The sequence below is a fragment of the Centroberyx gerrardi genome, chromosome 23, assembly GCF_048128805.1.
Source record: "Centroberyx gerrardi isolate f3 chromosome 23, fCenGer3.hap1.cur.20231027, whole genome shotgun sequence".
NCBI lineage: Eukaryota > Metazoa > Chordata > Actinopteri > Beryciformes > Berycidae > Centroberyx > Centroberyx gerrardi.
In genome coordinates, this window is record NC_136019.1 from 10,626,670 (window position 1) to 10,654,187 (window position 27,518).

The 27,518-nt window shown below is 43.5% G+C and overlaps 1 protein-coding gene across 1 annotated transcript; it reads right to left on the reverse strand.

Moving 5' to 3' along the window:
- On the reverse strand, positions 1-27,203 carry rell1 (RELT like 1). Its single transcript, XM_071919831.2, has 8 exons — positions 27,106-27,203; positions 15,846-16,076; positions 11,289-11,360; positions 7,864-7,918; positions 3,492-3,740; positions 1,533-1,665; positions 421-464; positions 1-319 (listed from the first exon to the last, which is right to left on the reverse strand). Exons 1-7 carry the CDS (start codon positions 27,128-27,130, stop codon positions 432-434), a joined length of 798 nt encoding a protein of 265 aa, XP_071775932.2. The 5' UTR covers positions 27,131-27,203; the 3' UTR covers positions 1-319; positions 421-431.
- Between the last annotated feature and the right edge of the window lie 315 nt (positions 27,204-27,518).

Here is a 27,518-nt window from a genome sequence, read left to right on the forward strand (position 1 = left end):
CCATGAGCAAGACACTACTGTAAATCCCTATCACAGGGGGGAAATAGAGTATCACAAATACACACAAATACACACGCCTCATCCCCCGTCTACGTATAAAATAATGGGCCAGTATGACACTGGCAGATGTGCTATAAGGGGACAAGGGGGGAGTCTGCTCTTCACCCTCGCCGCCATCTTCATCGTCAGCATCACTTTTCAGTCTCCTGAAGGTGTGGGGAGGGACCGCTCCTCCTCCCTCCAAGTGCCGATACGTTGTTACATTGTCACTTGGGTTTAAAAAGTGTCTAGTCGTCGTTTCTCTCCTCTCCTTCCTGTCCTGCGAGGTGAACACAGGTCGTTACAGTAGATATAGGTATATAGGTATATTTGAGAAATGGAGACACACATAAAAAGGGGATAAAAAAGATGATACATTACCTGGATATTTATCATTTGCCGTTGTCCAAGTGGTCCGTCTCCTCCTGGTAGGAAGAGAATAATCTTGATTCAATATAGAAAAATAATCATTTGACGGACTATTAACTTAAGTCCTCAACCAGATGCTGTGCCACCTGGAGAACCACTTTCCCCCACTATAGGCTTTGGTGGTTCATTTTATCCATCTCATATTGTTTGAATGAGCTCTCAGTACGTGGACTGACAGTATGACACGAGTTAAATGTCTTTTAAAGCTGTAAAACGGACTGTTTGCATTTTGTACGGTCTGTAAAACACGAGTACACGGCATCTACACCCTAAAACAAATTACAGTACATTCTTACGATATTGATTCAGTCATGGCTGGTGAATCTAAACAAGCCCATCCCGACATCTGAGACAAAACAGCAAAGACTCTAAACTCTCATGTTATCAAGCTGCACTTTCTGGATCTGCTCCACTGACAATAAATAGGAAACAAACTGTGAACGCTGTGACAGAACACAGGGTGATTTTCCTGGGATATGGCAGGAGACGCATTTTCTGCAAGTGTTAGCTCTACTACGAGTTTACCTTCATCAGCCGAGAAAGCTCAGATAGATATTCTACAAGTCCCCACAGTCAGCCTTCATACCTTGTCAGTGGAACAGCACTAGAAAGTATTTTGACGGGTGCCCCAAATTGAAAAATGTTCAACTCAGTGGAAAGGCACCCTACGTCACTGTTGGTTTTTTTTTCCCCCTACTGTCCAATCAGATCAACAGAGAGGCGGGACTTCTGCGGTGGCTCTTGTAAACAACAATAAACATGGAGGAGAGGCTAGTAGTCGCTATTGTTGATCAACCAGACCTTTACCATTTCAGAGTTACTGGAGTGAGAGAGAACGGGGAGACAAAAAGGGAGAGAGAGAGAGAGAGGAAAGGAGGGAGAGGGGGAAGAAGCTAAGAGGAGGGAGAGGTTTAAAGGTGGGGAATGAAGGTAGAGGGAGCGAGAGACACGCACACAAACCACTGCTTTTTCAGTAAGCACACTCACATTTCCCTACACTCCACCTCCACCACACTACCACTGCACCTGCACCGTGAATTTGGTTCCAGGACTTGACCACTGACCTGCTGGGACTCGGAGGTGGTCCTGCTCTTGGGCTCCGCCTCCGTGGGAGACGTCGGGACGCTCCCGTTGGAATCGGTGATGAGCAGCGTCCGCCTGTCCCGGCCCGGCTTTTCGCACTTCGTCACCCGGAACCTGAGAAGGGACAGAAAAACACCACAACACCAGGGTTTCAGAAGCTTTTTGAGCCCGGCCGGGACCCGAATGAGAAGCGAGGTCTCCCGCACTGGAGACTTGGCTCATTAAAAACATACTTCTGCTCTTATGTGGGGACCCACCGGCGGGCCCGACATGACAAAAATAAACATATTTCAAGGAAGTTTTGAGGCAAAAAAAGAAGAAGATCCCAGTGTGAATTCTTTTTCTGGGTCAAAAGAAAAATACACCGACCTTGGCTTTACTTTGTCAACAAAATATTTCCGTCGCAAGCGATATAAATAAACCGGAGAAAATGTTGCTGAACGTGAACTGATCAGTGGGTATCAGCCATTTTCATCGAAATCGCAGCTGGATTCCTGCTTCCGTTCCCTTCACACTGATCACACACACACACACACACACACACACACACACACACACATATCCTCTCCCTATGTCTCTCTCTCTCTCATCCACCCACCCACCCACCCACCCACACACACTCCAAAGCTTTAATTAAATCAGTAAATGAATATTTGTATCCAGGTCATGTTGACCCTCTGCGTACACGGCCATTCATCTGGGTGTGCAAATGAAAAGCAACCTCTCTGCATCCCAATCAGCTCCCAGCGGGACAGCAGGAGGAGGCGAGCGCTGCTTGAAGGGGACGAGGCAACGCTCTCTCCCCGGGGTTCACTTTCGGACTGGGAAGTGTTCTCTTTGCGAATACGCGTCTACTCTAAACTTCTTCTCGGACATTTCTTGCGTGTTAATGTTTAAGGCTTGATGTTAGGGCTGAAAGATATTGGCAAAAAAATCGAATTGCAATTACTTGACAGGATATTGCAATTGCGATTTAAACTGTAATCCATATCATCACAAGTTTTTCTTGTCATAGTTTTTCTTAGAAGTTTAAAATTGTTTAAAGGAATAGATGTCAGTGTGCAGGATTTACTGAGTTTGAGTATGATGAAAGGTTTTCACCAATATTGTACTTGATTCATGGGCCAAAGATCACCTGGAGCTCTAAAACACCTTGTTCAGAAATCCATTTTGGACGAAACTCTCTCTTAAGCAATTACTTGTAGCCTCTGTGATTTGGAAATTGCAGAAGTTCATATTGCGATTTCGATTTGCTGATTGTCTAGCTCTACTTGATGTAATCTCACAAACTCTTTCTGTAAAATGTTGTTAGAGATCATATGTCTCTCTGGTATACAGCCTGCTCAGACAGACACTCACATACTTATTTAATGGAAAGACAGCAGGACCCTGTGGTATGCTGATGTGGGCTCATCCCACGCCGGAGGAAATTCCCACAGAGCTTACACGGGGGAATTTCCTGTGCCACTACTATTCATACCAGACATAAGTGCGCTTTCTTAATTGTCACTTGCCTTTGGGCGTTATCAAAAGTAGACATGTTTACACTCTGCGTTCACCTCTCCTGTGAACTCGCAAACTCTTTTGTAGAATGTTGTTGGATACCATTAGCGTCGCTAAGGTCGCCACGGCAATGTCTCACTTTTGTAAACACGACCCCTGTGTGCCTATAGTGCGTCTTTTACAAGGGGTCGCACTCGTTGTCAAGGAGGCACTGAACTTAAACCCCCGGATCTTGACCCGAGTCCACTCTGACAGCCGACTTGTGTGTTTCTAGTCTGGTGTGAAAGCGAGCCGCAAACCTTCCAGTGTTATTAAGTGTGGACGCTTTCAGAGTTTTTGCTGTGTGGTAAGGATTTCATATGCACTTATGGTCCCTTTGTTCCTTCCTCCATGACTCACACACACACAGACACACACACACACACACACACACACACCTGCCCACAGCCAGGACGGTGACCTCTCCATGGTGGCTGCGGCGCTGCTCCGGCTTACGGGCCGACGGCCTCCTCATCAGCGGCCACTTCTTCTGACTGCAGCGGCTGCAGATGTTCTTGTGGCCGCCCGGACCCCCGATGGTGTGCAGGTGGTTGCAGGTGTGCTTGGCGGCGCCCGCGGGAGCCCCCGGTGACACGGGAGTCAGCGGAGGGGTCGGGGTGGTGGGGGAGGTGGGAGTGAGCGGAGGACTGAAATAGAGAAGAAGGAGAACCAGAGTTAGAGTTGTGACTGAGTCGGTGATGCAGAATTGCCGCATGCTAGTGCAGTTTTTGTTGAAATGTTACTGGATAATCCACTAAGCATCAATCCAGTGTTTGGATGTTTTTCTTCTATTTTATTGTCTCACTTTTTCTAATCAAGAACCTATTGCAAAATAATCATAATAATTATAGTGTTTCATGGTAAGCGAATGTGTAAGTGTAAGTGAATGCATTTGAACTGTCATTACTAGGAGAACACAGGCAAGACAGTGTAAATTAGCTATTGAACAGTAATTATTATGCACCTGTTTCATATTAGTTTATTATTTAATTTTTTTAGAAGGTCAGCAGCATGTTACAGCACCGTGCCACAGCTAGGTAGGTGAGAGGAAAACTGCTTATTCTTAGATCAGCTGTCAAAAGTGTGGCCTTGAGAACTGAGACTTTTCACAAGTTACCAGCTGACCTGAATTCAGTCCAAACCATTTCCACTTTACCAGGCGTTCGACTCCTGCAGAGACGTTGCTGAGCTCCACAGCGCTTCGTTTATTACAGCCAAGAATGCCGTGATATTTTAGATTTCAACAGGGCAAAAGTAATTACTGACAACCTCTTTGAAACCAATCATTCTGAATGATTATTGTCAAAGTGATTATGGAAGCAATTTTCTGTACAAATAGGCATCAGGTGAGGTATTGGGCACCTGATCAATAGGGAGTTACATGTGAGGCAACAACATGTCGCTGCATCATGCAACAAACTGACAGGAAAGCCTTTACACCACATATTTCACCACGGCTATATTTGGCTTTTCATGAAGTGTTTTATCAGGCAGTAATCCAGGCAAGCTTTGCTCTTGTTATACTCATCAGTTTTCAAATCTTTCTTGAGAGGAACTGTGTGTGAGTGTGTGTGTGTGTGTGTGCGCGTTTTACGACCCTGCAGGAGGCAGTACTGTATTTATATGAAAATGTTGCGGATTATTACTTTAATTATGTCAAATCCAACTGAATATTTTCACAGCACACCACCTGATATTTGACGGACTACGACTCAAGCATTACGGTTACTGTGAACGCACCGGTGGATCAGCTCGGCGCTCGGCTCATCAGGGCCAACACAAAGAGCGCTTCCATCACAGGACAATGACGGCCGGTCCCAACGGCACGACGTTATTGCCTTCATAACCTTTTTATGTATTTTGTTCGTGCGTTTGACAGAATCGTTCCCACCTCTGGGGAGGGGGCTCGTTCTCAGTAAAGTTGTCAGTCATTTGGAGAGGAGAGGAGGGAGGTTTGGGCGGCGCTGGTGAATTCAGCGTCAGGACTAGATCAGGACTCACAGATACTGTCGGGCTGTCAGAGCTCTAAATGATAATGAGGGATAGGAGCAGAGCTTGGAAAATAACTGAAAACATATTCAAATAACTAGAGCAGAGTAAAGAGCCTGTACTTTCACTTCGAGTAACTTTTCAAGTATTTACTCCTACTTTTACTTAAATTAGGTTTTGTGTGTGTGTGTGTGTGTGTGTGTGTGTGTGTGTGTGTGTGTGTGTGTGTGTGTGTGTGTGTGTGTGTGTGTGCGTTTTACGACCCTGCAGGAGGCAAAGCTCTTCAGAGTGTTTACACACAGTGGATGCCTGGGTGTAATGTGTAGAAGCGCTATATATATATATAGATATGTGTGTGTGTGTGTGTGTGCGTGTGTGTGTGTCCTCTTGCAGTCAAGGGAGAGGCAGCGTAATGACTTGAGTGGCGTCAGCGGTGCTAGTGGTGACAGTGTGTGTGTGTGTGTGTGTGTGTGTGTGTGGTGTCTGCTGGCCTAAGAGCACTTCTTGTTGATTTGTCTCCATCAGCATGGAGAAGGCACCATGCAAATGGATACGCAAGATTGGACTGGGGAAAGAGGGATGCTAAGATGAAGACAAACGTGTGTGTGTGTGTGTGTAAAAAGGACAAGAATATCACTCTCTCACACACAGATATGCACACACAAAAGTACAGAGTGAGGATCCCAGATGAACAGAGGTACAAAATGTGTGTGTGTGTGTGTGTGTGTGTGTAGTCCGCAGAAGGAGGAAAAGACATGGCAAAGGGGAAATGAACTGATGTGAATAGAGCGTCTCCTCGACAGCGGGAAGGGACCGAGGGGCGGTGGAGTGGTGAAGAGAGAGACATCGAGATAGGGGGGGACGGCACCCAGGGGAGAGAGGGAGCGAGAAGAGAGAGAGAGAGAGAGAGAAAAGAGAAAGAAGAGATAGGTTGTGGATTACTGAGGGGGAGAGCAGCACCGAGGAGAGAGGAAGCTAAATACCGCATCCGGGGAGAAAGAAAGAGAGAGAGAAAGAAAGAGAAAGCGAGCCCTGGCCACACTTGAGCCCTCCTCCTTCTTTCTCTCTCTCTCTCTCTCTCTCTCTGTCTGTCTGTCTGTCTTTCTCTCGTCCCCCCCCCCCCCCCCCCCCCCCAAGTGTCCCATAAATTACCCCCACCCCGACCCCACCTCCCCATTCCACCATCTCTAAGTGATCCACTGGCAGACTGCCCGACCTGGCTGAGAGAGAGAGAGAGAGAGAGAGAGAGGGAGAGAGAGAGAGAGAGAGAGCAAAAGAGACAGAGTGCTATGGAGAGCCATTTGAACAAAGACTCAAAGTGAGCAGAAAGTGAAGGGAAACGGGAGCAAAAACAAGGGAGGGGGGGGGGGGAATATGTGAAAGAGAGATTTGGAGAGAGAACTGAAGAAGTGAGAAAGCATTGAGTGACGCTGGGGGGAAATGTGCGCGATTGCAGATTTCTCCAGATTTTTTTTTCCGGGACACCCAATTCGACTGAGCACACCGCCTCAATACCTAATCCTTGGCACTATAGACTGCGCTCCTACGATTCATCCCCACCCACCCCACTTTACCCCAACACACATGAAAACATCTCTCCTCTCTTTATCTCTCTCACTCTGTCGCTCTCTAAACAGAATGTAGCGGGACAAGAAAGAAAAGAGAAGAAGAGAGAGAGAGAGGGTAACATACTCGAGTAACTCGGCTATTTACTTAGCTTTCTCTTCTGTCACAAGCATCTCTTTCTCCTCCAATCTCCCTACCTCTCTCCCTCCCTCCCTCCTTCCCTCCTTCCCTCTCCCCCTTATCTCAATGGCGAAGCGGCGCTGCGCCTGTTCGTTTTCTCTCCTCATTTCTCTCCGTTCAACTGAGCGGCAGGATGGAGAGCGAAGCCGTCTAATCTCATGGCAGTCGGCTTGCACCATCAACTCCTGATCCCGTGACGCGGGGGCCATTTTCCAAGCGACAAGCGAGCAGCCCTCGCTTTGAGATGTGAATGTCAGAATGTGAACGGCCCATTACAAATCCATTTAACCGCCTATAGATCTATAGATTCTACGCTATAAAAAGCCTCAGCCCATTATATGTGGCCTATTTGTAAAGACTCCAAGAGTAGGAATACCTACAGTACCTTGGCCCCGTTCTCCCTTTTAAGAGATTAGCAGTCGTATTCATTGATGTGACTGAAGGACCCATTAAGGTAACATGATGTCAACAACTGTGCTCTGCTGTGATACGCCTTAAAATCCCAGAATGCTTTTTTTTTTTTTTTTAATACCACAGCTGTCGTTCCATTGACCCCCTGAAATCCCCCCTGAGATCCACCTTCAGAGCGCTCTAATGTGATCAGTGAAAGTTATTATGCTCCCTCTGCTTTCATATCAAAGCAACGCTATGCAGAATGCTGTGAAGCATATAATGTAGCAATTTGGGGCACATTGGCATTTTGTGAATGCTCCCCGACGGCTTGCCCTCAATCAAACCTTGCCAATCTGGAAAGTATCAGAAGAGAAATGTGACCTGATTGCCTCGCCTGTTCAATTCCCGCTCTGGTTACTCCTCGCTCTGTCACTTCAGCATGGAGGCCTAGCATGCTTTCAAGGAGGCTTGTACTGCCATCTAGTGGTTGTGACGGTCAACACAGCCGGCCTCTGATCAAGTCCACCACTTAGGTTTGAGTTTGTAAGTGCTGACCATATCAGTCAAACCAAATAGAGGTAAAGAGCAACTTAAACATTTCACAATTTCACTATTGAGGAAAAAGAACATGAGGACACTTACCCATCGGAGTCAATGCTGTTCTCACGAACCATGGCTTTGAGGGCGTCCGAGTTCGCTGAAAAGGGAGAGAGAGAGTGAGCAAGAGAGAGAGAGAAAAGGAGAGATAAAAAGTAGTGTGGGAATTAGCGAGGAGAACGCTCCAGCGACTTCAAAAGCAGAGCGCTTATTGAAAGATGGGTACAACAGATAAGTTCCTTAACACAATTAAACGGCAAACCACATGCAACCACCGAACACACAATCACTGTACACAACTCATCAAAACCTCGGGGCAATATGCCAAGACGCCAACAAACCGTAACATAAAGTCTCACAATATGAGACACAATCTCAAAACAAAGGATTCTGGGAGCAGTTTAATTTCAGTGTACTGATGCTATTATTGTCTAAATAAGAGGTCAGGATTCTTTAAATTTGGCCCTGGTGAGGCAGAAAATAGTCCTGATTTTGTTATACTGAACACGAACAATAACATCTACTAGACGCCAACTTTTGCTACCAGATAAAGCAGCATCAACAAAGAGCCAACGCTTGAGATGTAGATTTACATAATTCACTCCCAAAGGCAGATTTCCCTAAGGCCTGGCCCCGATGCACTCACTCAATCCACCATGAGGAGCACAAGCTTACACAGATAAAACAGCATGCCGTGTACACAGATGAGGACTTTGTGCACCTCAGGGAAAGAAGAGCCGTACTGAGACATGGCTCCGAACGTAGGAGTTTCATGTTGTGATTCTGTAACTGTGCTTGGACCTCTGACTCAAACTGCCATCCTCCTTATCACCTCTTATCATCCTCATATCATCATGTACCAGACGGTATTTCACAATAACCACATTGGTGAGTACACGTTCAAGTCCATGAGAATTACAAACTTGCTTTCAGTCGTTTTATTTGCCCGAGCCTGACTGAGGTGCCAGGTGGGTGGGGTTTTTACTTTCAGGACTGTGTAATTGAATGAATAAATGCAGGACTATCAATCACAGAAAATGATTTGAAAGGGTTTTCAGTTTCGAGCCAAGGTCAGTCGAATTGCAAACAGAATGTCTTTAATGGAGAAATCCACGCTAAAACACTTCAACACTGTTAAGAAAAAAAAGAACTATTTGCGATGTACCTTGCATTTCTGGGCCCAGTTTGTTGATTGGTGGTGTATTTTTCTTATTCCTACAGATAACTAGCCAAATGTAGATGATGTGATATCAAGTTGAGGTATTTCCAGTGCGGCTACAATGGACAGTAACAGTAAAGATCAGGTTCTGGTGTCAGCTCCCAGAATCAAAAGAACAAGGGTTTCGTTCCACACACGATTTTAATGAGTGTTTTAGAAATGTTATCATCCAGGGGGACTTTTATTTTGAAGTCTGTTATGCAATCATGTTAGACATACATCCAATAAATGTGTCATGACATGTTATGAGCCTGTTAGGAACTTAAAACAATAATAAAAACACGACTATACTGCACTGTATGGACACAATAAACCAGTTTAATATTCAAGTTAAACTAGAATCTCCTATGATTCTTAAGCTTAAAGTGGTAATCCACAACATTTTGGTGTCATCTTTCATACTAAATGTTCATTGCTGTGGTGTTTTTGCACTGCATTTCCTAGAGATTACATGGTGACTATCGCTGCTCAGTCTAACCAACCAGTTCCTCTTCTATTATTCCGAAGAAACCTCTGTTGCGGTTGGTGGAAACTTAAAAACGCATCACATGTGCGCCAGAGGATTTTTCCGAGAAAAGACTTCCCACACACCGGGCGTTTAGAACAGCAAATGTAAAAGCTTTCATGAATTGGATATAAGTTGAATCACTATTGTGTTATAGACACAAAGTAGCAAAACAGACACTTTTTTTACTGCATTTATATGAAAATGTTGCGGATTATTACTTTAATTATGTCAAATCCAACTGAATATTTTCACAGCACACCACCTGATATTTGTGACGGACTACGACTCAAGCATTACGGTTACTGTGAACGCACCGGTGGATCAGCTCGACGCTCGGCTTATCAGGGCCGACACAAAGAGCGCTTCCATCACAGGACAATGACGGCCGGTCCCAACGGCGCGACGTTATTGCCTTCATAACCTTTTTATGTATTTTGTTCGTGCGTTTGACAGAATCGTTCCCACCTCTGGGGAGGGGGCTCGTTCTCAGTAAAGTTGTCAGTCATTTGGAGAGGAGAGGAGGGCGGTTTGGGCAGTGGTGTTTTCAGCATCAGGACTAGATCAGGACTCACAGATACTGTCGGGCTGTCAGAGCTCTAAATGATAATGAGGGATAGGAGCAGAGCTTGGAAAATAACTGAAAACGTATTCAAGGATCATGCAAAAAGATTTTATCCACTTTGGAAACTAAGTAATTCTGTAGACGAATACAGTTATAGTATTCAACTGAAATAGCAGTTCCACTACTAAACTAAGACATTTCAGTTCTCTTTCCACCTCTGGACAGGAGTTATCTGCCTACAAGAGTTAACAGTTGTTAGCCTGATTTCACTGAGAACTCCGCTGTCATGGGAAGTTAATTAGCATTGAGGTAAATAATCCAGAGGGACAGGAAAGGCATGTGTATGCATGCTAATCAGGTTGACTAGGTTGAGGCACAATGCTAGTACTGATACTTAAATCGCTCCTGTTGCCATGTCCTATACTGTCAAAAACACAAAGAAATACATTCACTTGGTATAAGCAGAGTACGATGTTATATAATCTATCTTCACCCTCCATCTCTGGGAAATCATTTGTTAGTAATGTCTCCATTCAGTTCATGACTATGGGACAATCAAATCATATTTGAAGTTCTCATGTGACTCCTATGGGAAACTATGATAGTGATGTAATCATACAGTTCATTGTGTAAAAGACAGTCATCAGAAATGTTCCTTTAACTTCCGCTGCAGTATCCAACTTGTCCTTGTGCTGAACTATCGGTAAACCCTTCCTTCATGAATCAAACTCTACTGCAGCGGATGGAAAAGAAAATCACGTGCACACTCACCCCACCCTAATACACACACACATACACACTTCCTTCCCGAATAGCATGTGACTATGTGCTGGTCAAAACAACGATAGAGTTCCAGCTGTAATGATTTCATGGGAAGAGAGCCGATAAAGGCTGGACTTCACCGAAATCAAACCCTCCTCCTTATCAAATGTTGTGAGGCCGTCAGTATCAAACATGAGTAAAATGGCAAACGTATGTGCGCTGAAAAATATAAGCTCTGCATAAATGTTTGAATTGTACGTGTTCCAAAAAAGGAACGGCAGGAACAGCCAAAAGGGGGAACCACAACCACAATGTGTAATCAAACGGTCTTTTACAAGGTTTTTTACAAGGTGGCAAAAGCTGTTTATTTAAGCTGTTTATTTTACAACACTATATCACTTACTAACTCAGGCACATACCTTCATTTTTCATGATGTAGCGGACAATCTGTCCCACGGTGTCATTGTTGTCACTCAGGGTGTCATTCAGATCTGGAAATACAAAAACATACACACACACAGAGAGAGAGAGAAACATGTGTATTACAAACAGTGTGTAGCAAGCATAAAAAAACTATAATATCCACAAAAAGCTTTGATGGACATACAAGAAATTCAGACAGGATAACTGCAAAAATAAAGTCAACAATATTTAGGCTACAGCTTCACATGCATTACATAACAATATGAATCACTATGGTGTTTATATAGCACTTTTCAAAACAGACTAGCCAAGTGCTTTATCAACAATAAAATAATAAATAAAAGCCCCAAAGAAATGCCAGACGATTCCAAGAACAGGCTAATGCAGCAACAATGGGTAAAGCAAACTATATAAAAGCCTTGTGTTTTAAGAAGTGACTTTGCCAGCCAGCGCTCCTCAGGCACGGCCTCAGGGCCGGACAGCAAAGGCCTGCTCACATCACAAGTGTTCAACTTCATCCCAACACATTTGGTTTCACTATGGACATCATGACTCATATTTTGTAAAGGGCAGCTGTTTATATCCCAACCTAGTGATTGAACTGGTTTTACTGTTGGATTAAACAGTAATGCAAGCAATGAGGGTTTAATGCAAACACTCACACACACAGAGACCATTTGTTTGCCTATTAACATGAGATCCTTGTGTGCAGAAATTCACATAAACATGCAACACATACACCATCTTCCTTGCACCAGCATGTCCAAGACTATGGAGTATGAGCCCCTCCACCCAGCACACACACACACACACACACACCCACCCCAGTGTGAACTTCCTGAGTTTCGGCCACTTCTGGTAAACACACTGCTCCTGTCAGCGACTTATAGGAATCTCCTGGTATGTCATGGCTGCTCTATAACAGTCACAACTGCCAGGTCAGGCTTACAACTTTTACTCCAGAGGTTACGGAAGCAATAGTAGGAAAAAGGGATTCAAAGAAAGAGAGAGACACTCAAAGAAAGATGGAAACCTGATCGTGGTGAATGGAGAGGAGACTGGCTCGGCTGTTTCTTGGTTGAATGAGCGAGGTCAGAACACACAGGCAATGTTTTGTTTTCTTTTTCCATGCTTTTGTTTCGACATAATGTGAGATGGAAAGGGTTGGGCCCATTGAGAACAGAAACAGACTCAGACAGAGAGAGAGAGAGAGAGAGAGAGAGAGAGAGAGAGAGAGAGAGAGAGAGCAACAAAGCCTCAGTGGAGGGAAAGCTTTAGGCCTCTCCTTTACCAACAGGAGAACGCTGAGTCTACTCGACAAGGGGTGTAATAATTAATAGAATATAATAGAGGCATCCGGGGCTGCTGCAGTCGGCACGGCAAAATGGAGATATGTCCGGAGGAAAGCCGTCGAGGAGTTCCTTGTACGATGACAGAGAAAAGAGAGAGGCAGTCAACACAGACATTCTCCCACACTCCTGTTGGCAGCGTAGCGTACACGGCGCTCGCTCTCCCTCCCTCCCCCCTGATACCCCAGGGCAACCCCGCCATGCCAGAGGCTTCAAGTCTGCACACGAGAGGCACTGGAGGAGAGAGTGGGGGCCCTCACCTCCTCTCCTCTTCACTCCTCTTTGACGCCAGCTGCCTAGACAGGGTGCCAGAACTGCATATTGGCGCTGAGTAGTCGAGCCAAGTACCGTACTAGCACAAAGTGTCGTGAAAAATACAGCAAATCTGTTTCAAATTAAAGAGGAATACCGAGGAGTGAGTAAATCTAGCTTATATTCTCAGCATGTTGGTGCTCAGAGAGTAAAATCCAGTCTTTTGAGAAGCCTGGAAAGTCTTCATAGAGTACACAATGTTTACAGAAATGTAGCATTATCTAGTATCACACAGAAAAATAAAGGTGCGAATTGGAACCGAAAATGGTTCTTCAGAGTGATGCCATAGAAGAACCATTTCTGGTTCCACAAAGAACTTTTCAAGAACCTTTTAATATCCCAAAGAACCATATATTCTTAGTTATTGGGTGGTGGGTGATGGCATAAATGTGGAAAACAACCAAACCCCTCCATAGTATATATTGTGCAATTGCAAATGAGGCTATACACAAAAACACAACGCAGGTGTCTAAGCAAAGGAGTGCAGAAATGGTTCTTTAAAGAACCTTGGTCTGAAAGGTTCTTTGTGGAACCAGAAATCGTTCCTCTATGGCATCAGTTCCAGTTCTCCCCTTTACTTTTCTGTGTGTATCACTAAGCACCGAGGTAAGTTATTCTGGCCCTACGCAGAGCAAATCTTCCTGCAACTTTGTTTCACCCCAGTCAACACGCTCCTAGCTGAGTCAGAACATGAGTGATGTGAATATGAAATGTCCTGCTGGTTTCTATTGGCTGCCACTCCTTAGAAAGATATAGAGGCCCCCTCTCAATGGAGTAATATGGTTGAGAAACATCCTGAGATAAGAAGGAGACTTCACAAGGTAATGGTAATGCTGCCACTGTCAGCAGCACCATTGAAAATAGCGATGAGTTAAATAGTGATGCGCTATAGCTCTTCTGATCTTAAGTTTATAATTTCACAAGGGACTGCCGGTGATTCTTCCACCAGGGCAAATGTGAATACCAATGAACGGCACCTTTTTATCGACAGCACATAGCCTTTAAATAATATATATTTACGAATATATATTCCATAACCGAGCTCTGACCTAGCATTTCAGCATTTTTCATTGTTTTCCACATACAGAAGTAGTGATAAATGATGGCAGGTGTCTTCGCCTCGCCCCCTTTCCAACTCCCTCTCCCTCCTGCTCCTTTTCTCTGAGAAAAATCAATGTCATCCTCTGTATCTTTGTTTTGAAAGGTGTCATACAAATAAAGTCTATTAATATCTCTCCCCACCTACCCGGCACATATGCAGTCATTACAAGACTGGAATGTATCACATCGCTATGAGTAGTAGGGGGCAGGTGAGGGCATCTTCTGATTTTATGGCATGATTGCTGACCTTGAATCTCACTATGAATATCACATGAGCTTGACGGGAGAATGGAAAACCTCATGCAGACAAATGACTAATGTGGAGACCCAGAGAGGAGGAATCACCTCTTCTGCATTTACTTTTCCATCGGCTCAAATTGCAAAATCACCCCAGACGACAGCATCAAACTCGAGAGCATGTGACCTGGTACTGAACATCCTCTACAAGTTAATGTTTTACTGTTTTTGTTTTTTTTCAATCCGTGTGCACTCATGAAGCAAAGAGAGAAAATGGGACAAGGTACAGAGGTTTAACAGGTTGATTAGCTAAACATTGCCGTATAAAAGCTAATTCTCTGGCTACATGAATGAAGACAGGTGTTTTCATCGTTTGATTAAACTGACCTGCAAAAAGGGAATATTAAAAAAGGTGTAACAACATTTTAAGCTCAAAGTTTGGCTCAGTAGACGATGCTTCTGGTCTTGCATTATCTATATACTGTATCTGTAGAGCACCTCATTGATCACTGTATATTTTATATAAAGGGTTATGATTTCTTGTCATATTGTATCTAAGCTAATCTCTTTGAGCATCTCCTCTTTGCGAAAATATTGATTAAAAAGTGCCGGTAATTAATGTAAACACCTTGTCCAAGTCATTAAGATTGTGTACTGACTGAAACTGGCCTGGCATTTTTTTAAGCTTTCATTTTGTTGAATAAAGAATTAATTTTTTGATCCTGTATAGCTCAATGGGTAAAGGGCTAGAGGTTTGATTCCCACTGGCACCACCCATGCAAAAAAATATATGTACTCATGGTGCTGTTAAGGAGCTTTGGAATGAAGGCATCCAACAAATGGCATATGACTACTGTTGTGTGAAAACATAACTAAGTTTAGGTGATTTCCATGTTTTAACTTCAACTGACGGATCACTTAGTCTTCTATGGGTTGAGAAAATTCTACAACCCCTTGGGCTTATGAAACCCTTTCAAAACCCCTTTGGATAAAGTAAAATATGCATTGTGGTCAATTGGACAACAAGGCTTTTCTTCCAAAAAGTTGACATTTGAGAGACACAAGGTTTTCACCTGACATTGATCATATGGTAACTTTTGGGAAATTCCTGCAACCAATCTTTAGCTTCTTCTCCGTCCTATTCATCTCACCTCCCTCGCCTCTCCTCTAATCTCTTCTCCATCCTCTTGGATACCTGTGGGCTTGGCTGAGCATTCGTCTCAGACGCATATATGAATGTTAGGTGCCTTAACAGAGAGACTTGGTGCAATAATGCATAGAGAGAATCACAGTAGTGTCAGATGCTTCACCTGGTGTGTCACTCAGAGGGTGGGACCTGGACGGGGAATGTTGACACAATTATAGAAGCACAATACCATGTCACTAGCAAGGAGGGAGAGGCTCTGAATAGGACACAATGTGGCAACACACTATTCACCCAAGTCTGTGCCTCATGATACAAGTCAATGAGGGATTTTCCAAGAGGTTGCAATACTGCATTTCACTTTACTATGAGGCAGCCTCAACTCCCTCCCTCCCCTCATGGCTCCTCACCTGCGGCCAGCTCCAGGTCCTTTTCCATTCCGTCGCACTCGTCCTTCTCCTCGTCTTCATCCTGGGCCTCGGTGGTGCAGCGATAGCCCTTCCTCTTCAGCACGTGGCAGATCAGCACGCCCAGCAGGCCCAGCAGGAAGAAAACGGGCACCAGGACGAAGGCGATGTACTCCGGGTTGCCCTCCTCCGTCGTTCCGTCTCCACCTTTCCCAGCATCTGAATTGTGACCCGCTGGAGGACGGACAGAGGGATGGGGATGGGGAGGAGGAGGAGGAGGAGAAGAAGAGAGAAATTAATCATTAGGTGAGGGGATAGAGAAAACAAAACATCAGCAGTTATTGTGTACATAGCTCAAGAGTTTAATAATAATGCGATACTTCACTGATCACTATAAGGTAATTCTCTGGGTTCTCCAACATAAACACACCTGACGTCACAGCATCAATTTGTACTTAATAATACTTGATTTTACTTGATATGTAGCTTTTGTGTTATGAAAACAAGTTGTAACAACTTTGTAGTTTCCATTTGTAATGTAATTCGGTTGACTTGTGCTTCATTACTAGATAGAAGTCTTTGCTAGTATGAAGCCTACTGACTTTATTAGAGTTTTGTCAGATAGCTAACGTTAACTTTAGTGGGCAAAGGGTGTTGTCCATGTTTTCCTGAGCAGACGAACTGGAACGCATTTAGATCGGAAGTAGGGCTGAACAATTAATCTAAATTTTATTGAAATCGCAATATGGCCTACTGCAATTTTCAAATCGCAGGAGGCGCAATATTTGTTAAAGGCGAAATGTGTGTCAAAATACCATTTTAAATGAAATATTGTCGTGCTGCAGAGATGTCCTGGCCTACACATCATATTCTACAGACTTAAGAAAACATCTTTGTTTGGTACAGATCCCCGCAAAAATCACACCATAATCATTTTAATACGTTTTTCAATGAAAATGAGAATAATGATGTAAAAATTATCATTCCCTCTAATATCGTAAATCATATCGCAATTGCAATATCAGTCAAAATAATCGCAATTAGATATTTTTTCAAAATCGTTCAGCCCTAATCGGAAGTCAGTAATACCAACTCAGAACTATTGACTTCTGACTTCCAATGGACTGCAGCAAGAGATTCAGTGATTTGCTCAAGGACACTTCAGCAGGGCGGATGCTTGCCTGGGGTTAAACTCAGGTCGTACAGTCTCTCTAACCACCATTCATTCATGCCTGATACCAAGTTAACCACGCACACAGAAAATGTAAGAGTGACTGCGAAAGAAAATATGCCACACAGGAAACATAACAATGGAGTGCTGTTACAGCGCCCTTGACCGCAACCTGATATCAACAGTCAGTCTGCGGGCGCACTTGAAGCCCCGGCTGAGCAGCTGAGGCGATATAAAGGCCATCAGCTGTCAGCCCAGGTGGAATAATGCAACATGACAGAGCTTTCATGTTCTTTTCCTGGCCGAATCAAAAGTCCGCCGCCGTCTCCGCCCTTAGCTGCGGCTCTATCCGACTGGCCGGTTCGGTGCTATAGCTGTCATGTCTCCCCCCCCTTCACACAGCTTTGAGAGGGTGCTGCGTGGTGGAAGAGGGAGAGAAAGGGGGACAGAGAGAGAGAGAGAGACGGTGCGAGAAACAGACAGAGAAAGCTAAATGTGAGGGAAGAACGAGAAAGAGAGAAAAAACTAGGAGACTAGAGTGAAGCTGGGAAGTACAGAGTGAGTGTGTGTGTGTGGGAAGATGAGGCAGAGAAAGAGGGAGAGGAGAATAAATGAATGAATGAATGAGTTTGTGCAGAGAGGCAGGGACAGCTACTGTCATTGTCACCCAAGAGACATGCTGATTCAGAGGGAGAGCCGTTATCCCTGAAACTCGCCACTCAGCCCCTCCATTTCTTTCACGCAGCTTTCTAAGAGAAATAGAGATAGAGCCAAAGAGATAGACAGACACTAAAGAAGCAGTGTACAGTTCGGCTGCTGAAGGATTGCTTTACAACGTGTCCAATAAACTGTTGGTATTGGCGATGCTTTCTCTTTCACCGTTACTCTTTTAGTAAAATGCCTTCAAATCTTCCCGTGAGCGTCATCCAGAAACTATAAAATGACAACTTTATAGCTCCTGATATAAAATGTACTTTTGAAGTGACTTGATAAGCATGGAGCCTATCAGTAGTATCAAAGCACTGGCATCACAAGGACAGTTCATTTCTGTCTTTCATTTCAGCCTGCTAATAAACTCTGGTTTAGTGTATCTTTTGCACAAACTGAACAGAGCACACAATGTAACGGCCATAAACTCTCTATCAGTTCAGTTCAAGCCTCCCTCTGCTCCCACTCCCAACTGCCCACCCACCTACACACAGGACTTTAGACCCATCACGGTGCCACGAGACAACTGCTGTGTTGTCTGTTCTTGGGTGACTGTGTTAGGAAGGGTGCTGTGGAGCGGCCCTGTGGTGTCAATTCACATTCGATTCAATCAATTCCCAATGGGGAAATCTCTTTAAAAACAAAAAAATAAAAAGCTGTACCTCTTTTTAACCTCAAAACACGATCATTTCTATTTCTTTCAGACAGAATCTACTGAGAATAACAGCTCTGTCGCGATTATGCGCATTGCAGTTTCATTTTACATGACTGCTTTTAGATTACATTTTACATTTTGATTTGAGTGAATTGACCCCAAGACTAACAGGTCAAGGGGGAGACTGTGCGACCTATGGTCAGCTAGGCGAAAGCTCCCCTGGCTCCTGCTGCTGGCTCACCACGTGAGGCATTCCAACACAACACACAAGAGGGCTTTTGTCTGTCTTCCTGTCCGCATCAGAGAGAGAGAGAGAGAGAGAGAGAGAGAGAGAGAGAGAGAGAGAGAGAGAGAGAGAGAGAGAGAGAGAGAGAGAGAGAGAGAGAGAGAGACAGAGATTATAGTGTGGAAGAAATATCAATCAATTCAAATATCAAATCAAATGTTCATGTAGGGCAATTTTGTTGCTGTATATCTCTCTCTGTGTGTGTGTGTGTGTGTGTGTGTGTGTGTGTGTATGTGTGCATGCATGTGTCTGCATACCTAAGCATGTGCCTCCCTATCCGTACAGGCATTTGTGCTCTTCCTATTGTCCCCTGGTGCATCAGACTGTGATAGCCCAGTGATAAAGCCCATTGTCTGCTCAGTGACCGTCCTGTGACCGTTGCGTGTCCATGTGCTCCGGTCTGGAAACGAGGCTACTGACCACACTAGTAGACTGTCCTGGTCCTAGACCAGTCAGGGTGCTTTGCATAGCTTTCCAAATGACTCATGGGCAATCAGGGTCCAATTAGAGGACTGTATCATAACCATTAAAATGAAAGACTGGAATATAGCAGCTGGCAGATGGGTTGAAGAGACTGCTTATGGAGGCTTTGCAGCTGCGTCAGAAATCTCCTAGCAACCGCAGCTGGCACCATCATGGAGGTCCAGCGGAGGATTGGCCGTGCACAAACAATGGCTAAATATATAACTACCGGCTCAAGAAAAGAGAGATGTCTGAAAAAGAGGTGTGGACTCATACATTAATGTTATAGCTAACAGTGAATGGTCAGTAGAAGTAGATTTGTTTCCAAATTTAGGTTGTGACATAGTAAACTGTTTGAACTTTAGCTTCGCCCCGACTCCAAAGCAGCCGGACTTGTAGCTTGAGAAGTGTCTGTTCAGTTAATGTAAAAAAATAAATAAATACCTAACTAGCCAGGAAGCTACTTAACAAACAGTAAATTAGGAAGTGTCAGTAACAAAGTAAACATTCCCCAGGCAAAAACAGCACTTAATTTATCTATGTCTATTCCATACTGTTGACAGGCAAATCAAAAGTTTAGAAATGCAATCAGCTGTTCTCAGTTGTTGTTGCCCAAGAGCTGAGGATCTCAAATATGGACCCTCGAAGGCGCGTTACATCAGCTGAAAGCTCTCGATAGAATTGGCTACCATTTAAAGATGGTTAATATAAAAAAAGGGAATAACTGTAAATTTAGTAACCAAAGTAACCAAATATTTTTCCTATGCCCTGGGACAATCTGGTTGTATTTGCTATCTTGTTTTTAGCAGTGAGAAACTTTTCACAGAGTCTGTTCATTGCCTAATCTATGAAGTCACACGGATATAGCGCTCTACTGAAAATGAACTGCAGAAGAGCAGCAATGGTGATTTTGTGTGTGTGTGGTATGAGGGCATGGAGACCTATTTTCTGGGCCCAAACAAACATTTTATGAGAGCACAAAGTCAGTCTCACACTCAGGTTGCACATATCGATGATTTTCTAGTTTTGAGATTTGGGAAAGAGTCAAGCAAATACTGACTGGGTCAATTGTTCTTGGCCACAGGGAAAACATGAATTCTTAAACAGGGGAGGGGGATTACTGAGCGTAGTAGCTGGTAAATCCCAAAACTAACTGGCCGCTTTGACCACTTTAAAAAGGAATAGGACCTCCAAATGATGACAGTAGACATACTAACCAGCTACAGGCTAAATTTACCAGCATTCGACTGTGTTCATTTCCACCCTGTTAAGTTGTATTCCCCTTCAACTAAATCTCAAGGAGCAAATGTATTTCTGTCCACAGTGTCAAGTGAACAGTCCTTTGGAGCCGAGCGAAAGCTGAATAGGTCAGCATCAGCGTTCTGTTAGACTTTAATTTCCTGCCATTTTATTAGGATTTAGCCTCTGAGTAGCTCTGTCTGCCTGAACATATCGACGTCTTTTGCTGCAAAATGATGTAAAATCAATCTCAGCAGAAACGCCAGAGGGAATGATTTGGGTTCGAAATACCTGAATAAAATAACCTAAAAAACTGAGCTGTCAGACAGTTTAGCAGTGTGTTCTTGAACAGCTTGCCCCCTCCTCTTCGCACTCATCTACTCTTCGCCCTTCTACTTTCTTTCCCTGTGCCATTACTTCTCCTCTACTTTCCTGAATATCAGAACTAGTAATGATGAAGACGCCCATCGTTTGTGTGATGTGTGCACTAATGTATATTAAAGCAGGCCGCAAAGCAGAGGCATACAAATCCAACAAATGGTCAGTGGGTAAGGTTGATGTCTAAAGGAGGTTGCTGAGGGGAAGGTCAGGAAAGAGGAAGTTAATGTTTCTCCCTGCTGGCATCAGCAGAAAACCTCATAACACCAGACAGCACGTGATGAGGCAGTACATCGTTTGGTTCATTTCCACATTATATTTTCAGCAGTTTTCGGTTATGCAGCCAACTTATGTAATGAGCTTCTTCTGAGCAAACCTCTACTTACAGTTTCAGATGTGGCAGTAATTTAAAACCAGTCAAAAAAAAAAACCAGCAAAATCTTTCAACCTGGAAATGACTGCAAAGACTTTACCTATTCTTATCAGTAACATTCCTCTCAGGAATACACTATCATCTGATCCTTATCTAAATGCAGTTGCTTTATACTCCTCCCTTTACTCATTTTAGAGAGAGAGAGAGAGAGAGAGAGAGAGAGAGAGAGAGAGAGAGAGAGCGAGAGCGAGAGAGAGAGAGACTTTTATTTTATTGCCCCCAGTGAGACACCAGCGCTCCATCACTGCCACAGCGCCACCTAGCCAGACCCCCTCTACCACCATGGGCCCACCCGAAAAGAGACAGGGCTTTCTCAAATCACAGTCCACCAGCCAAGAGGTTCAGAGCTGATAAGGAGTCAGCTTCAGAGGCAAATGGCACATGCACTGGAGGATCCACCAGGGGTCTCCTGCTTAGCAAGACCTCCCCTCCTTGTACGAGGCCATCAGCCACCAAGAGGCCAGGCTCTCCCCAGACAGAGATCCCAGCCAGGAGGTTCAGAGCTGATAAGGAGTCAGCTTCTGAGACAAATAACATCTGCACTGAAGGATCCACCATGGGTCTCCCACTCAGCAAGACCCCCTCTTCCAGCATGAACCCACCAGCCACAAAGAGGCCAGGCTTTCCCCAGTCAGAGATGCCAGCCAAGAAATTCAAAGCTGGTAAGGATTCATTCACTGAACTAACTAAGGGCATGACAATGGAGGCAGAGATGAAGGAGAAGATGCTTTCATCATCATTTTACACTTCATCAAGTGAAGTGAAGAATAGGGCACAAATTAAGTCCACTGCTGACCTGTCTGATGTGCCTCTCCTCCCCATCATCCCCATTCCCGTGGTGAAGAACTCAATCAAGCTTTGTCTTAGCAGACAGAAGCAGCCACATGAATAGAAACGTGTTTCACCTCCACCTGCCTCCTTCCCTCCTTGTCTCCCTGTATTTTATGTTAAAAAAATAAAAATCTTAAAAATAACGATTTTGTTGTGGGGTAACTTTACTGAAAACGTAACTGGAAGATAATGTTTTACAATGATGTGGTGTTGCACAATGATGCTTTTAGATAATTTACTGTCTTCTATTAACTATAATTCATGACAGGAAAAGGAAAAAAAAAAAAACATCGCTTGTTATTCAATGTTTATTGTTTTTGGATGAAGTTTGGATGAAGGGGACAATACTGAATATAGCCAAGATTTTGGTGCACGAAAATTCACACAGTCTAACATCGTTAGTGGAACCGGCTCATGTTTGAGTACACAGCTGACCGAAATGGTGCTCACATCTTTGGGGACAAAATAGCCCAGACTCTTGTGCCAGACAGCAAGATGGACCTTGTGCATTAAAGTATCTGTAGTTTACATCATACAGTCCTCCAGATCTGTACCAGTGTGAATAGCATCATAACAGGAAGGTAGATGAGTATTTAGCAAGCATGCAAGGTTGCTTTATAAGTGTGAAATATGTTGACAACATCAAGCATCTTCAAGCTATAGTTTCATATTTTCACTTGGTCTTGAGTAGATTTCTACCCTCAACATTAGCTTTGTGACTTTCTTTTTCACTGAATACATCATTTTTGACACTCTAATCTAACGAACCAGTGAGCTAATCCCACCATGCACGGTAGTGAAAGGGGCGACACAGATTAGTAACCAAGGTCAACCAGGCAGCAGCCATCTTTGATGCACCTGGCCTATTATAGGTTCCCAATCAACAGGAAGTCTCATAAATGCTCTGATTAGGTCAAATGGTCAAATGCCAGAGTGCTGGCAGAAGAATGTGAATTAGAAGAATCAATAATTCTCTTTTACCGCGCTTTCATGACATGATTGTGCCATGTTTACATGAGAGCTAGTGGTAGTCACCAAGTGAAGCTGTTCATTTCTTTACCAGTAGGTGACTCTGAACACCACATCTACTGCGGATCAAAGAGGCTAGAAACACCTGTAACCTCACCGTGGCAACAGGTTTTCAATGGGCTACTCGTTAGCCATTAAAAAGATAGGATAATAACGCGAATGCATTTTGTAACGCAAAATGTTTTATCATTGTCTCTACATCCAAAAATCGCTCTGAGATGGAACCAACAATATAGTTATAGTTGCCGTTTTGGATGTTTTTACAGTTATAGTTATAGTGTGAACACAGACGTTCTATTTACTTAGAACGATTTAAATCTTTTAGTTATAGTTATCTTTATAGTTATCGGTCTAGATGTGAATAGGCCTTTAAAATTGTACAAAGTGCCACTTAGTATATCACTACAATGCAGAGGGCAGAACACAAATTATACTAGGGTGTGAACGCCAAGAGGAGGCGAGACATCAAGGGCCCGGCTTGCACTAGGTCAACCTAGTCTTGTTTGGAATATAATTACATGGCAAGATCCTTTATGTGGCATCTCAGTTTGGTGGCCCCAAGCCATACAGTATGAGCCCCATTAAAAAGTTACTAGATAACTGTATAAATAGACTACATGACTGTGAGTCATTCAACAAATCTTTTCCTTAACTGCTGAAAAGCTGACGTAGTGCGTAGTGGACATAAAGTGTTTTCATTCAACTACTACGACACGTGAGGATGAGAACTGCCTTTGTGGATTTCAGCTCTGCATTGAATATTAGGGTTAAAAGGTTCCATCTGTCTGTGGCTCACCCATTTCCTGATATTCAGGAAATCATGTGCAACTGGGAAAGCACATTTCAGTCCCACTAGGTGACCTAATATTCCAGTTCACTTGGGACGGTCCTGTCATTTTAGCCCTTGGCCACGCATCCATGCAGCAGAGGAAATGGCTGGTGTTTTTCGTAAAGCTGAAAAATAGTTTTTAATTAAATCTGAAGGCAGGGTAGTCGATAAATCACTTAGCATGCTCATCAGCAAGTGATGATGAGACCTCTCTCGATCATTTCATTTGCAGCCATGGCTCTTAAACAGTGAGAGATACAGCACTCCTGGACAGCACATTATGTCAAATATATCTCTATACTTGCTGGTAATGGCACGAAAAAATGCCTACTTTTTTTGAGTATCTGAATCAGTGAAACAGCACAATTTTTGCATAGATAGTAATTGTCTTGCACATTAACATTGTTTGCCTTTACACAAGCCTGCTTCATAGTGAGCCTGCACAATATGCATGGCAAGCTTCAGCATCCAATTGCTAAACTGCATTCTGTTTGTGATACTCTACTGGGGAAAATGTATTTTCGCTTGCAGGTGAGCCATTTACTGTGCCCCTGGTGCAGGTAGGGGTTCAGTGTCATGCTACAGGACACTCAGGGATCAAAACCATCCAGGCATCAAGCGGTCTAAACTATGACACTATCTGTTCACAAGTTCCTAAGCACACTCATCACCCACGACCGCATGTGGGACAAGAACATCACCTTAACTACCAAGAAGATCCAGCAGCTTAGGATCTTCTTACTACAGCAACTTAAAAAAAAATGTAGCTTGCCACAGCCAATAACAGTGCAGCTCTACAAGGCAATCATCGCTCCATCCTCACCTTATCTATAACTGTTTGGTTTAGAGCTGCATTTGTTCAGGCCAAGTGCAAATATCTGTCTGGAACATCACTGGATGCAACGTGCTGACCATCCGCATTTCACACACAAGCCACCGGTTCAAATTACTGCCATTTGGAGGAATGACAATGTTGATGCTAAACAGACAGGGAATAGGATACGGCTAACGGTTTGTGCGCTGTTTAATAAACCCCCTCCCCCGCCCCCACCCCCAAGTGGCATCAGACTGCTCATCTGCACTCATAAGCCTCCAGTATCTTGAATGCAATTCTGTTTCAAAAGCAAGACAAACAGCAGGCTGGTTTTGGAAGTGGTGTGCTAGGAAAGCTTTGAACGGTGAGATATGAAACAGTATTCGGCGCTCTGATATTGAGCCTTTGCAAAATGAAAGTTGCTTTATGTTCTGACTTTTCGTCCATCTGGACCACATAAACCTCCTCAGCCTGTACATGAAAGTCAAGCTCAGCTGGAACGAGTCCACTGAGTTTGAGCCAAGTATGCCTGTGTCGCACACACACACACCACGTGAGTCTTGATTTATTCCAAACCCTTATACTGGATGACGAGATCTAATTGAAGGAGTATGAGGATTAAGCATTGGCCTTTTGCGAGTTACAGGCTCTCCAGCCGGTCATGGAGAATGGGAACAGGCCCAGCAATGGAAATGTCCCATACAGGCGCTGTCATTGGACAGGTTATAGGGAAAAATACAGAGTGGAGCATAAACAGGAACTGAAAGAGAGCACTGTCTTGAGGATTTCATGATGCAGAGGAATCTGCTCCTGTTGGTCACATAAATGGTCCCATTTAATACCTGGATTTACTTCAACAAATCACAGTGGCTCTTTTCTGAACCGAAGGGTGTCAAGCCTTCATCGACCATGACAGCTTGATCATTTGAAAGGACCAGTCAATAATTGAGCCAAACGATAATAGAGCAAATACCCTAATAATAATAGCCTAATATACAAATTACTCAGCTCAGTAACTATTGGCAGTAAACTACTGAACTCTGGCATTTTATTACTGAATACATTATAAAAGTAAATTTTAAGTGAAAAATAAACAGCAGTGTCACAGTTTCCCTGCATCAAAGCATAATAGCCAAAAAAATACCTGAGATAATGTTCACTGAACTGATTTTTCAATGTTCCTGCAATATCATTAGAGTAGAGCAGGTCAGTTGGTCCACTCATTCACACAAAGCAGCGTCTTGAGGAGAGGTCAAATTAAATAATTCTGCAGTCAGTAGATCTCTTTTTTAAAATTAAATCAAGTATGCCGTTTTCAACGCTTAGTAATGCAGTAATGCTGCTGATATTCTAGCTGAGACTGAAGAGTACAACTTTTAAAGAGGCACTTAAAAAAAAAGGAAATCTGACAAAATCTAATACAGATCCCTCAATCGTAAAGTTGAACAAATGTAACCTATTTGGTTTGAGAGGTACTGAAAAAGGAGTTTGACTTGTCTTCTGGGTGATGTCATGAGGTTTTCATGTTAGATTTTCTATAGGCTACTTAGAGTGAATGACACTTTTTAGGAAGGCAGATCAAAACAAACGACAAGCCCTGAATATCTAGCCTACTGAAATAAAGACTGCAGCAAAAATCTCTTGGGGGATAAATTACACAAAAATCTGACAACAAAGAATTTACATGTAGGCTATTATAAATGAAATGTCCCTTTAAGTTATCAATGAAACGTCAAATGTACAGTAAACCACATGACAACACTTAATGTGTGTAACTTTGTTACATCAATAATCGACCCTATATGTCTCAGTAGAGTATACTCTACTGAGACGAGCTAATCCTTACGGAAAAGTACTACAGTAATCCTACAACAATGTTTAGATAGATACTAAAGTAGCCTACAAATATCATAGAAAATCTATAAATCCTTATAGGAATGCTAGAGTTAGGATATTAAAAAAACAAACTAAAGTAGATTTTTCGTTAGGCTAATGAGGTCTAAAATGTTGACGAAACATCATTATAATATACATAGAGGGATTTATAGAGTGTGTTTATGGTACTCAATACTGGGTTTATGGCTACCTTTTCGTACTTTATAGTATTGGCATCTGCTATAGTAAGTTACTATAGAGTGTTTCAGTGTTTCAGTTAATTTTTTTGCCTTCAGTGGCTGCATGGTATCTTTAAGTTTTGCTGTAAAAATGTACCGTAGGATTTCTATAGTAACTTTTCATAACGGTTGGCACTGATAGCCTGGCGCCACTAAAACGTTTGTCTACTTTGAATTAAGAACAGACAGTTCAACTAAACTTTTATGGGGATGATGAGATTTTTTTATTTTTTTTTAAATAAACGACTCTGACTGTGCCATGCAGCTCGAGCATTTCGGTGCAAACTAGAAGGGAAAAAGCTTTGGAAACTTACGCGTAACGACGCTTGAATTAGCCATGGATGGTCCGGGCTGCAGCTGGCCGGTTGTCTGGTGATGTTTTTGACAAGTGGCAGATTGAACGCTGGTCACCGACTGTGTGGCATGAGGGTATTACTGTGTGGAGGGACTTCATCTGGCTCTACCATGGGCTCTACAAACAGACACGTATTTCCTCATTCTCAGAGCGCGGATACGCCCTGTTCTTAAAGCGGTACTCCGACAGAGAGCAGTGGGAGCGAGAGGGCTCACTCCCGCTCACTTCTGTCTTCGTTTAAATCCGTAATTCTCAAACTTTTTTTAAAGTCACGCTTAAATGAAAAATGACTAATTTTGGGGGGGTTGGAATGAAAACCTGCAGACTCTCAGCGCTCAATGGCACATGGTTGCCCTCCCTGCTCTATTAGCA